The sequence below is a fragment of the Scyliorhinus torazame genome, chromosome 1, assembly GCF_047496885.1.
Source record: "Scyliorhinus torazame isolate Kashiwa2021f chromosome 1, sScyTor2.1, whole genome shotgun sequence".
In the NCBI taxonomy this organism is placed as follows: Eukaryota; Metazoa; Chordata; class Chondrichthyes; order Carcharhiniformes; family Scyliorhinidae; genus Scyliorhinus; species Scyliorhinus torazame.
The window spans coordinates 349,117,608-349,130,156 of NC_092707.1; the positions used below are offsets into that span (position 1 = coordinate 349,117,608).

General features: G+C 39.5%; 1 protein-coding gene across 6 annotated transcripts in view; it reads left to right on the forward strand.

The window, feature by feature from the left end:
* The window catches only part of LOC140425871 (echinoderm microtubule-associated protein-like 4), a 371,640-nt gene that overhangs the window by 224,688 nt on the left and 134,403 nt on the right, over nt 1–12,549 (forward strand). For 5 of the 6 annotated variants that reach the window (XM_072510261.1, XM_072510260.1, XM_072510258.1 and 2 more), the window contains exons 5-6: nt 1,783–1,923; nt 6,178–6,306. In XM_072510261.1, coding sequence (XP_072366362.1) covers nt 1,783–1,923; nt 6,178–6,306 — 270 coding nt within the window. The remainder of the gene's footprint in view (nt 1–1,782; nt 1,924–6,177; nt 6,307–12,549) is intronic. The other variant, XM_072510263.1, reaches the window with a different exon arrangement.

Consider the following 12,549-nt stretch of genomic DNA (forward strand, 5'->3'; position numbering starts at 1 on the left):
TTATGTCTTTTTAATTTCGGAAAATTGGCTTGCATATGCTTTCCATTGAGTCTAAAGCTGCACAGGGATATCGGGTAGAAATTGGTTATTGGTGTAGAAAACGGTCAAATTTAAAAATAATTGAATTGATGCGTCTGTGATTCTGGAGCTATATTATTTTGAATTCCAACATTTCAAAAGAATGTACTTAACTCTTTGAGCACTGAGTTATCTGTAGTTTGAATTTACTATTTTTTTAAGGGAGCAAATGTTGAATTATTTTCTATAATTTTATAGCTATTTCCTAGAACTTGAGTAATGTGATTCCTGGTAATTACGTCGAATAAATTGAGCTATTGTATTCTGGTTTGGTTGAAAAGCCACGTCCATTGCCAAAGGGTTCACATTACCAGTGTAGCTGGTTTTGTAAATTACAAATATATTGCTGCACACCAATACATATGAATTACTTTTACAACAGACAACTTTAAATATAACCGAACTGGAAGCTGCATTCTTTGTTCAGTCATTTATTTTTCCCTTTATAGTATCTCAATACAGTGCACCTTGACTGGGGATCTGCTCCCAAGCCTCCAGCAGTGGCGGTGTATAATCAGCAGCTAGTATATGCAGAATTGATGCTCAGAGTGACTAACCCCCGCCCCCTTCCCATGGTGACACAAATCCGAATTACACTCTGCCTCGACTTGGTTGAGATCAGGAACATTTTGCAACTCAAATTTTGCGACCAAATATTGAAGAGATGGTTCAGCTTTCTGAATGTTTTAATGATCTCTAATTTATAAAACCAGTTTGTTCATGCTATATCTGAAATACAAGGCATTAAAAACAATTATAGATTTCACTTAAAGGTTATATTTGGAAATAAACTATTATCCTTTGAATTTGTTCTGTCAATAAACCAATTTGAAGTTTTTTTTTGAGTAAAAGTGCATCAATGGGTTGGTCTGGCATTCTTATCATGGGTGTCTGATCAACTTGGACCTTGAACCGCTCTACATTGGTTATTACAATTGGTTTTACTTGTTTACTTTCTTGGACTCTGACAAGAGATTTCTTTCATTTTTGCATCATAAAACATAAAACATTTTTCTTTGAAGCTCCTGTTTTGGCATGCTTTTACTTCATCCTGCCCAGAATGTACATCCCTTGAGTGTAATTTCAATTCCCCATTGCCTCCCTTTCCCCCAGTATTCCCAGCTCACCAGCCAGTATTTTGGATGGAAGTGGTGGCCAAAACAGCTGAAATTTTGAAGTTTAAAGAAATGTTCCAGCTTTTTTGGAACTCCCACATCCTTCCCTTGACATTTTGTTAACAACAGTTTCTCTGCAGGAAGCTGGAGATTTGAATTTCATTCAATGTTAGCTGGAAAATGAAAAACAAGTTTATCTTCGGAATATCAAAACATATTTGCTTTCATATTATTAAGAGCATTTAATGACCTCTTACTGCTTGTGTAGTGTGTAATCATGCTAAAACTTTATAACCCACTGTCTGAATATCTTCTGCATTTAAGTTTACAAATCCAAGAGTGGAAGAATTACGATTTTGTGCTGAAAGTGATACCTTTTGCATTTCTTGCTTATTTTGTTTTTCGCAAAATATCCTGCCTCAGAAGAAAATACTTTTTAAAATTAAAATTAAATATTCATCTGTCCTGCCAGCATTTGGCAATTATTTAACTGCAATACATGTTTACATAATTTTTCTTTTAGTGCATTTATGCTGACCAATCAATATGATTTTTCTTCGTGCTTTTGTCATCTGATGCATTTTTCCAGCAATCCGGAGAAAATTGAAAAGCCCCAGGAAAAAGAGACTGATGGCGAAACTCAATCTAATCATCAAACTTCTCAATCCTCACAATCTCCCCAACCGCAAAGACACACTCCAGAGAACAAGAACCCTACTTCAGCCAAAAGGTTTCCAGGATACAGTAATACCAAGTGCAATAGGGTTGTAACGATATTAGAATTATCATTATTAGTAGAACAAAATCCTACAGAAATTAAAATTCACTTAATTTTGTCAAAGGCTTTTTTATGTTTAAGAAAGGACTAAGTCTAGTGATGAAGTTGCAGTATTCCTTCTGTTGCATTACTGTTCTCTCTCTTTAGAACTCAATTAGATCAGCAGGGATTTAACATTTATTCAGTTTCCCTGTTATTTATTATGGGTAATATATTTGAAGGTTGCTAGTTTCAATGATTCAAACTCTGAAGAACACTGGAGCAGCACTCCTCAGTTTAGAATTATTTTACACCACTTCCGTTTGACACTACGTGGAGTGTATATCCAGTGGGTGTTAAGGTGATGTAAAAAGATCAGTTTCTTGAAAGTACATCTAACTTTAGTTGAAATATTTGGAGAGCATCGATTTCCACTCTGCCCCACTTTCTAAGCATTCACGTTCTTAATTATCAGGAGAAAACACTGTTAATGCCTGCATGCAGGCATGTGCACAGATCTGTCAGGCAAGATTGACAGTTCTAACCAGATAAGTGGCAGACATATGAGTGCACTTCTTTGATTGGAACATGAGCTGCAGCTACTGGCCCCAAACCAGCAACAATAGTGTCAGTGCACCCTAAATGAGCACATAATGACAGGAGGAAGAGGCATGTCTGAAAATACATGTACCATATTTATATGAAGACAAAAGTAAGGAAGATGTGATCACTTAGTTCTTCATTCCGTTTAAATGAACATTTCACATAAAATATCAAAATGCTTCAATCTTTAAAAAGATTGCAAGGCAATCTGTGCATTTTTGCATGGCAGTGATTACTTTCTCATTGAATCTTGGGAAATTTGTTAAAATTTGAGTTTGGGTTGGTGGATTTGAGCACTTCCAGTATTTGGAAAATTGAAGCATTTGAAATAACACCATGCAGGTTGCAATTCAGTTTGAGATGGGAGCTTTGATGAGAGATAAGAATTCTGATGTACTGTATCATGCAGTGACAAATCTAGAGTTCTCTGCATCGTAAATTTCTGAATTCCGCTTTATCATCCATTATGGAATGCACTAGATAGAGCCAAAGTCTTGCATGCAGGAACAGAAAGTTGGGAGAGGGGGGTCGCTTGCACTATTTGGGTTCTTCTTTACAACTGGCTGTGTAGCAACTTTGCCAAAGGTCCTGGAGTAGGTTTTCTGCTTTTTCATTCGGGACTGGCAAGTTGTAGGGAGGTGAAAGAGAAAATTAATCAGGGTGGTTATACAGAAATAGTGCTTTGGATTTTTGTATCTCTTTCAAGTTAATTCACTAATAAAACACATACACTGTGGTCACAAATTTATATGTATTTATGATTTTATGAAACACAGATTTGCATTACTACATGCATGGGGCATTTAATTATAGGGGAGAGAAAAAACTCACCAATTTCGTCTGCCAACTTTCTGTAAAGTTGAGGAAGCCCAACTGGGTTGCTTTGTTTTTCTGGTTAACCACAAACTTAGGTGGTAACATGTCTTGCAGTTTTGTAAGTTTTCGATAACAAAACTGAAAATCCTTTACTAGTGCATAGACGTAGTGCTCATATCTTTGTATGAAGTTGGTGTTTTACCTATGTCCTGTCTGACGAGGTAGATTTAGATTTAGCAGTCTTTTGTTGCTCAATGGTCATTTAATGCAAAATATTTATGGTGCATGATTATCGTTACAACCCTACGTTCTTAAGTTCTTTACTGTACCGAACTACAAAGAACTGACTTTAGTCCAGTGGTCTTGATCATCTCCTAACAAATAGTTTTTACAAACATTATTTGGTAGCAAAACTGTGTGCTCTGTAACCTTGAATTGTAGATTCTATTTGGTTGATAAGAGTTAGTACTTTAAATCTGTAAAGATTCAAAATAAATTAGGCCCCATTATTTGGAAACTGGGTCCGTTTAGTATGATATGAAAAGTTTTAAAAGTTGAAAACTATTATATAAAACCTTTTTAATATGGTGGAGGTTTTTAGTCCACAAATTATGTTCACTGAATGAACTATAAATGTATTTGTATTATATTTGTCTGCTATTTTGACAGAAATAAATAGGCTAGCTATCCATCAGTCTAACAGTAAGAGGAATTTTATTCTATGCTTTCATTATTTGCATAATACCATGCAGCATAATTTATTTTGTTTTGAATCATGCTTTTCAGTATCTGAGATATTTTCAGCATTACTAGTTAATGCTCTGTACTGATGGTAGGTGTGAAAGCAAAATTAACTGCTTTCCACAGGTAAATTTATAGGATTGATCAATAAATAATTGCTCGCTACTATTTTTTTCCCCTTGCAACCAAAGACTCTGTCAAAACAATTGAAAATTCTTAAACTAAAGGACCTCAAAATGCCAATGTCCATTAAGTCCAGGATTTGAACTAGGAAGTTTCGTCATCAAGACTTTGGCATTGCAGTAATGATGATATTCAATTGGTAATATTAATTTATAATATGAGATTAAAATCTTACTATATATAATAAAACTATTATGATTGTAAAATTGTTAAGAGTTGATCTAAACTATTGGCAGTTTTTAAGTTCTTGTTGGACCATTAACATACGACTCAGGGCCTTGTTTGCATACAGCATGAATTTACTTCTGCTGGGCTTCTGTTATAAAATAGGCTCTGCATGTTGCTATATTTTCAGACTCGTAGTTTGTTGCTGTTTTTGTTTGCCATGACTTCAAATATGTGCTTGGAAATGGTGGAGCACAGTTCAGGTTATGCTTTCCAGGCATTTTCTTTTTTTTGACTTGATTAACTTTGCATGACTCTACCTTTTTGCAGTATCTTTGTGACGTTAACAGAAACTACATGGGATGGGGTTGAAGCTTCTTTTTCTCTACCTCTGTATCCAGTTATTTTCATAATAATGCTTTTAGAATGGTTGAGTCCAAGGTAAAATCACAGCAGGAAATGCAACCAACCTAAAACTCATTCAACAAATTGGGCCTGCTCCTTTTATTCACTACAAAGCTAATGCCACCTTTTATTGTGAAAGAAGAGAGAAACTGGAATCAATATCCAATATTTTTTTTAAATCAAGGTACAGGACAAGTGAAGCTGATATATTGGGGAAAAGCTTAATTCTAATGGCTGTTTCCTGAAAAAGATTATTTATTGATACGGGGGCTTCATTGTCTATGCACCTATGACCTGTGCTTTTCTCGTTAACTGGAAAAGTTGAGTATCGTGCGAAAAAGCAGTTTTAATTCTAAGCAGATGTGTTTCAAATATTTTACAAGGTTTTTCATGCATATTCATTAGTTTATTTGGTGCAACCAGTGATGCATGTAATGTGAGCTACTTTGGATATGTTAAGTTGCTTAAAGAGCCTACAAATTATGGGGGAGTTCACACATTCAAAAATTGCTTCAGCCATATTCAAGTATAAACTAAAATCTTCAAAAATATAGTAATGCTTCATGATGTTAGTTAAAGGTTTGCTATAACACTTCAATCTTTCTCTGGACATTCCCGAATAGCCAGAACAAACAAGGTGATCTCAACTTAAACTTTGACTGTCCTTGGTCTTAAATCAATTCGTCAGATTATCAGCTTAATTTGTAGTTTTTAGTTACATGTTTATAAATCCAGTTGGAATTTTCCTTCAGAATTCCCCTCTATTTAAAATATTGCCAATTCTCTGCCTTCTTTTCAAATTTCCCTATTTCTCATTATATGATAAATAGTCTAATGCTAAATATTACACAGATAGGAATAGGATGGCATTAGCTTTCTACTGTAGTGTTCAAAAGTGTTGCCTACAAAAACGTTACATAAAGTACCATGTGATGGACTATCAGAATCTTGCCATACTCAAATTGAAGATGCTAAATCCTGTGCAAATTATTTTTATCACTTCGAAGTGTAGTCAATACTGCTTGAAACCATACGTCTTCAAGTTTTGATCAAAGTCTATAAATTGAATAAAAGTTACAATTTACTTCAGCCATCCTTGGTTAATACTTCCTGCTGCATAACTATTGTGACTTGCACTGCTTTTTTTCCACGCTTAATTCCAAATGAGATGCTAGATTAATCTATTTTTTCCCTTTGTCCAGCTTTGAAGATTTGCTTCCACTGCTTTCCATCTGGTGCTTGGTATTTCAGTGACTTGAGGTGCAATGTAATCGTTCTTCATGCACTCTGATAATTTTACTTTGGTTTTTGCAGTGTAAAACGAGGTTCAACAATTGAAAGGTCACACAGCAGCGGCTGGGAAGGTTCTGATGAGCACCGTAACAAAATGTTAAAAGCGCATTCAACATCGAAGTTATTATCAAAGCACAAGAGTTCAGATAAGTAAGCCCTAAATTTTACGTAAAATCAATTGTTGGCTTTTACTTATTTCATATCATACCGTGGAAATACAAGATCTGTATTTCAGGATGACTTGGTGGTCTTGGGGTATGGTAGGGTTAGAGGCAGGATGTGTAGGAAACCGTCCCGTGTAAGAATGTTGGGTGAAAAATGCCACTCAGTCAGTCATCCATGACCTCTTTAAAGATCAAAATGATTACTTTTTCAGGAATCTTTTTACTATTTACCTATGCGTTATTAAATGAAGGATTGGACGGTGATCAAGGCTGAGAAATAAATATTTCAGGGTGCACATTTTGGAAAGGCAGACAGAATGGCACAGGGGAAGGAGTAGTCCTGATAGAAAAGGATGCCACAAGGACATTAGTGAGATAGGATGTGACCTCAGAAGATCATGAAGTAAAATCAGTATGGGTGGAAATTGAAAATACCAGGAGTCAAAGTGCTATAGGGAGTAGTTCATGGGCCCCTAAAGATAGAAGTTGGACAGATGATTGGAGGTTGCAATAAGGCAAAGTAATGAGGCAAGGTTCATTAGTAATGTCATAGAATCACGAAATTGTTACAGTGCAGGAAGAGGCCATTTGCCCTATCTTTTCTGCAACAAATCTCCGAATGAGTAACTCACCTAGTGCCTTTTTCCCACCTCCCTATAAATGTAGCTTATTCACAGCTTCTCCAAACTGAAAAAGCTCCTGGTAATAATTCCCTGGTGCTATGCCTTCCCCATTTGTCATTATGGTGTTTCAGAACGTTTCTCCTATTTTATAGATTCACCTCATACCTATTCATGCTTCCACCTATTAGACCTCTTGCCCTGGTCCAGAAACTGCTCATCTAAAAACTCTGCTGCAACTGCAGAACTCTTGGAATCACTTTTATTGTAAAAATGGAAAGGTAACCATAACCCAGTATACCACATTGGATTGAACATATATGTACCTGTTCCACATCTCAACCTTAAATGGGCTTTGCAATTATCAACGACAAAATTAAACCAACAGTCCATTCTTCTTCAAAAGTTAAATACCACACATGCTGAAAATCTGGGGGGAGAAACAGAAAATGCTGGAAATACTCAGCAGGTCAGGGAGCATCAGGGTGGCACAGTGGTTAGCACTGCTGTCTCACAACTGCAGGAACCCGGGTTCGATTCTGACCTCGGGTGACTGTCTGTCTGGAGTCTGCACATTCTCTCCGTGTGTGGTGGGATTCCTCTGGGTGCTCCAGTTTCCTCCCGCAGTCCAAAGATGTGCAGGTTAGGTGGATTGGCCACGCTAAATTGCACCTAAATCCAAAGGTTAGGTGGGGTTATGGGGAGGGCAGAGGATTGAGCCAAGATGGGGCGCTTTTTCACAAGGTCGGTGCAGACTTGATGGGCGAATGCCCTCCTTGTGGAGAGAAGAACACAAATTAATGTTCAGGTCAATAACCTTTTGGTAAAGCTGGAAAAAAATTAGAGTTGCACCAAGTGAAGGAAAAGGGGATAGGTGAAAGAGAAGGGAAGCCTTGCAATAGGGTGGAAGGCAGGAGAGATTAAGTTTTCTTTCTTTGTTCTTTCATGAGATGTGGGCATCATTGGCAAGGCCAGCATTTGTTGTCCATTCCTTATTATTGTTGAACTGAGTGGCTTGATAGGCTATTTCAGAGGGCAGTTACGGGCCAACCACATTGCTGTAAATCTGGAGTAACATGTAGGCCAGACCAGTTAAGGACAGCAGAGTTCCTTCCTGAGCCAGGTCGTTTTTTATAAAGATTGATGATAACGGTCATGGTCACCATTCCTGAGAAACTTTATATTCCATATTTATTAATTAAATTTAAATTCCATGAGCTGCAGTGGTGGGATTTGAACCTGTATCCCAGAATATTAGCGCTGGGTTTCAGAGCTCGAGCAGCAGCTGGAGACTATGTGGTGCTGAGAGTTAGGTGGAAAGAATGTTTCAGAGGGGTAGTCACAGCACAGCTCATGGGACTGAAGGAAAGAAGGGTAACTAGCAGATAGTCCAAGAGAAGCAGGTAGGTAGTGCAGGGGTCCCCTGCGGTCCTGCTCTCAAATCAGTTTTCCATTTTCGAAGTTGGTTCCTCAAGGGGATGTAGTCAGAGCCAAGCTTATGGCCCCACAAGCAGCCTGAATGTACAAGAAAGGAGGAAGAAGGAAAGAAGAGCAATCGCGATTGGGGCTTCATTATTTATGGGACAGGCAGGCATTTCTGCTGCCGTTGCTGTGACTCCAGGATGGTGTGTTGCCTCCTTGGGCCAGGGTCTAGGATGTCACTGAATGGCTAATAATAATAATCTTTATTGTCACAAGTAGGTTTGCATTAACATTGCAATGAAGTTACTGTGAAAATTGTCACAAGTAGGATTACATTAACACTGCAATGGAGTTACTGTGAAAAGCCCCTAGTCGCCACATTCCGGCGCCTGTTCGGGTACACAGAGAAAGAATTCAGAATAGCCAATTCACCGAACAGCACGCCTTTCAGGACTTGTGGGAGGAAACTGGAGCACCCAGAGGAAACCCATGCAGACAGGGAGAACGTGCAGCCACCACACTGGCAGTGACCCAAGCCGGGAATCGAACGTGGGACCCTGGAGCTGGGAAGCAACAGTGTTACCCACTGTGCTACCGTGCAGAGTATCCTAAAGGGGGGGGGATGCACAATCAGAGGTCATGGTGCACACTGGTACCAATGATATAGGTAGAATGAAGGGTGAGATCTTGCATCAAAATTTAGGGAGCAGATTAAAAAGCAGGATCTCAAAGGTTGTAATCTCTGGATTACTCCCGGTGCCACGTGCTAGAGAGCATAGAAATAGCAGAATAGGGCAGATGAGTGTGTGGTGCAGGAGGGAGGGTTTTAGATTCCTGGATCACTGGGACAGGTTCTGGGAAAGGTGGGACATGTACAAGTGGGACGGTCTGCATCTGAAACAGATTGGGACCAACATCCTTACTGGTAGGTTTGCTGTTGGGAGTATAAACCAGTTCAACCAGGGGAGGGGAAACCGAGCATTAGTACAATAAGGACACAGCATAAAGGAACCAAGACAGAGGGAGTTCAGCATGTTCCAAGGGAATAAGGCAAGGCAGGATGGTTTTGGATTGGGGAAGGAAAGATTTTATTAGAATAAGGCAGGATTTGGCCAAAGTAGACTGGAAACAGCATCTTGTGAGAAAATCTACAGCAGGGCAGTGGGGGGGCGGGGGGGGGGTCAAAAAGGAAATGGAGCAAGTCCAGGCCTTTCATGTTCCCTTTAGAGTGAAATGTAGGAGCAACAAGCCCAGAGAACCCTGAATGTCTGTCGGTACAGAATTCAGGGAGATGGACTGAGGTTCTTGAACAGTTTGACATAGGAAGTTAAGAAGTATTGGCGGGGTTAAAAGTGGACAAATCCCCATGTCCCGATGAGTTGTATCCGAGGCTGCTGTGTAAAGCAAGGGAGGAAATTACAAGGCCGCCCACCAAATTTTTAAATTCCTCTTTAGCCACAGGGGAGGTACCAGAGGATTGGAGGACAGCTAATGTGGGTCCACTTTTCAAGAGGGTGGTAGAGATAAACCAGGGAATTACAGACCAGTGAGTCCCATATTAACGGTAGGGATCAATTGGAGAAAATTCTGAAAGAGAAAATTGATTTCCACTTGGAGAGGCAAGGTTTGATCATGGATAGTCAGCATGGATTTGTTAGAGGGAAGTCATATTTTGAGGAGGTGATCAGGTCTCTAGATGAGGGTAGTGCAGTTGATGTGGATTCAGCAAAGCCTTTGACAAGATTCCACATGGGACACTGATAAAGAAGGTAAAAGTACATGGAATCCAGTGTAACTTGGCAAGTTGAATCCAAAACTGGTTTAATGGTAGGAGACAGGGTGATGGTAAAAGGCTGTGTGACCGGAGCAGGGTGTCCAGTAGCCTACCACATGGATCAGTGGTAGGTCCCTTATTGTTGATGATGTATGTAAACTATATAGAAAAAAATCTGGGGGATGATAAGTAAGTTTGTGGTTGACATGAAGATTGGGAGGGTGGTTAACAGTGGGGAAGAAGGTCTTGGGTTGCAGGAAGATATAGACGAGTTGCTCAGATGGGCAGATTGAATTTTACCCTGAAAAGTGCGAGGTGGTACATTTTGGAAGGAGGAACAAGACAAGGGAATACTCGATGAATGGCAGGACACTAGGAAGGTCAGAGGGAATCTGGGGCATTTGTCCACAGATGCTGAAGTCAGCAGGACAGGTTAGTAGGTTAGTTAAGAAGATATATGGATACCTGCCTTTATCAGTCGTGGTATACATTATAAGAACAGGGGAGGTTATGTTGGACCTGAAAGGAAATGCTGGAAAATCTGAGCAGGTCTGGCCGCATCTGTAGGGAGAGAAAAGAGCTAACGTTTCGAGTCCAGATGACCCTTTGTCAAAGCTTAGATTATGTTGGAGCTGTACAAAACTTTGGTTGGGCTACAGCTGGAGCACTGTGGGCATTTCTGGTTGTCTCACGATAGGAAGGATGTCATATGCATTGGAGAGGGTGCAGAGGAGATTCACCAAGTTGTTGCCTGGGATGGAGCATCTGAATTATGAAGAGAGGCTGGAAGGCTTGGATTATTTTCATGAAGAGCATAGAATGCTGATGGGGAACCAGAGGTGTATAAGATTATGAGGGGTATGGAAAGAATGGATAGGAAGGTGTTCCCTTTGGTTAAAAGGTCAATTACAAGAGGGCATAATTTTGAGTTGAGGCACAAGAAGTTTAAAGGAGATTTGAGGAAACATTTTTTCACCCAGAGTGCAGAATGCACTGCACCTGAGGATAGTAAAGGCGGGAAACCTCACAACCTTTAAAAAGTACGTGGATGTGCACTTGAATTGCCAATCAAGGCTATGGGCCAAGTGCTGGAAAGTCGATTAGTGTAGATTTAGTCTAGTTTTGATGGGCCAAAGGGCCTCTTCTGTTCTGTATGACTCTATAAATTAGCCAGAGATCTAAAAACTCAACGTATAAAAAGGAATTAGAAAATAGACAACATAAATATTGGTCCCTTCGAAGCCGAGACAGGAGAAATTATCATAGAAATGAGGAAATTGCAGAGGCTTTGAACAATTTATTTTTGTCTTCACAAGTTACATACCAGAAATAAAAACCATGGGATTAAAAAGAGTGACAAAATAAGGTGATTAATATCAGCAGAGAAAATGTATTAGAGAAACTTAAGGAACTAAAATCTGACACATCCCAGGGGTCTGATGGCCTACATCTTGGGGTTCTAAAAGAGATAACTGCAGATGCTGCCAGACCTGCTGAATCGTTCAAGCATTTTCTGCTTTTATTTCCGATTTCCAGCATCCGCAGTATTTTGCTTTTATTTCAGATGGAAAGGTAAACTGTTAAATGGTGGCCCCAAGTGGCCTACTCCTCCTGTATCAGTTGTGTCAGAAATTGTTGAACTTATTTAGCTGTCTTTTCAATTTGATACGTGTACATTTTCCTTTTCCTCGTGTATCTTCATTTTAGTTTGCTTCCTTCTATTTTTAAAAAGGAAAAGTTGGTGGGGAGAGCTATTTGCGTTATTGTTAAGGGGTATTTCTACAACTTCTCCAGCACCTTTTAATGTGGCATGGTGGCAGGAGTAGGCCACTTGGGACCCCTCAAGCCTGCTCCTCCATTCATAAGATTTTCATTTTCATTTCAAGATCATGGCTAATCTGATTGTAACCTCCATTCCACATTCCTGCCCATCTCCAATAACCTTTCACCTCCTTGTTAACCAAGAATGTATCTAGCTCTGGTTTAAAAATATTTTTGAGGAAGGGAGTTCCAAAGATTCACTACCTTCCGAGAGAAAAAGTTTCTCCTCGTTTCTGTCTTAAATGAGGATCCCATACTTATTTTTCAACCATGACCTCTAGTTCAAAATTCTGCAACAAGAACAAAGACCAATACAGCACAGGGACAGGCCCTTCGGCCCTCTATGCCTGCACCGAGCACGTGTCCTATCTGGACCAACCACCTATATCCTTCTATACCCTGTCTGTTCATGTGCCTATCCAGATAAGTCTTAAAGATCACTAATGTATCTGCCTCAACCATCTCACTTGGCAATGCATTCCAGGCCACCACCACCACCCTCTGTGTGAAAAAACTTCCCCCGCACATCTCTACGGAACCTTCCCCCCTCACTTTGAACTTGTGCCCCCTTGTAATTGTTATTTCCGCCTGG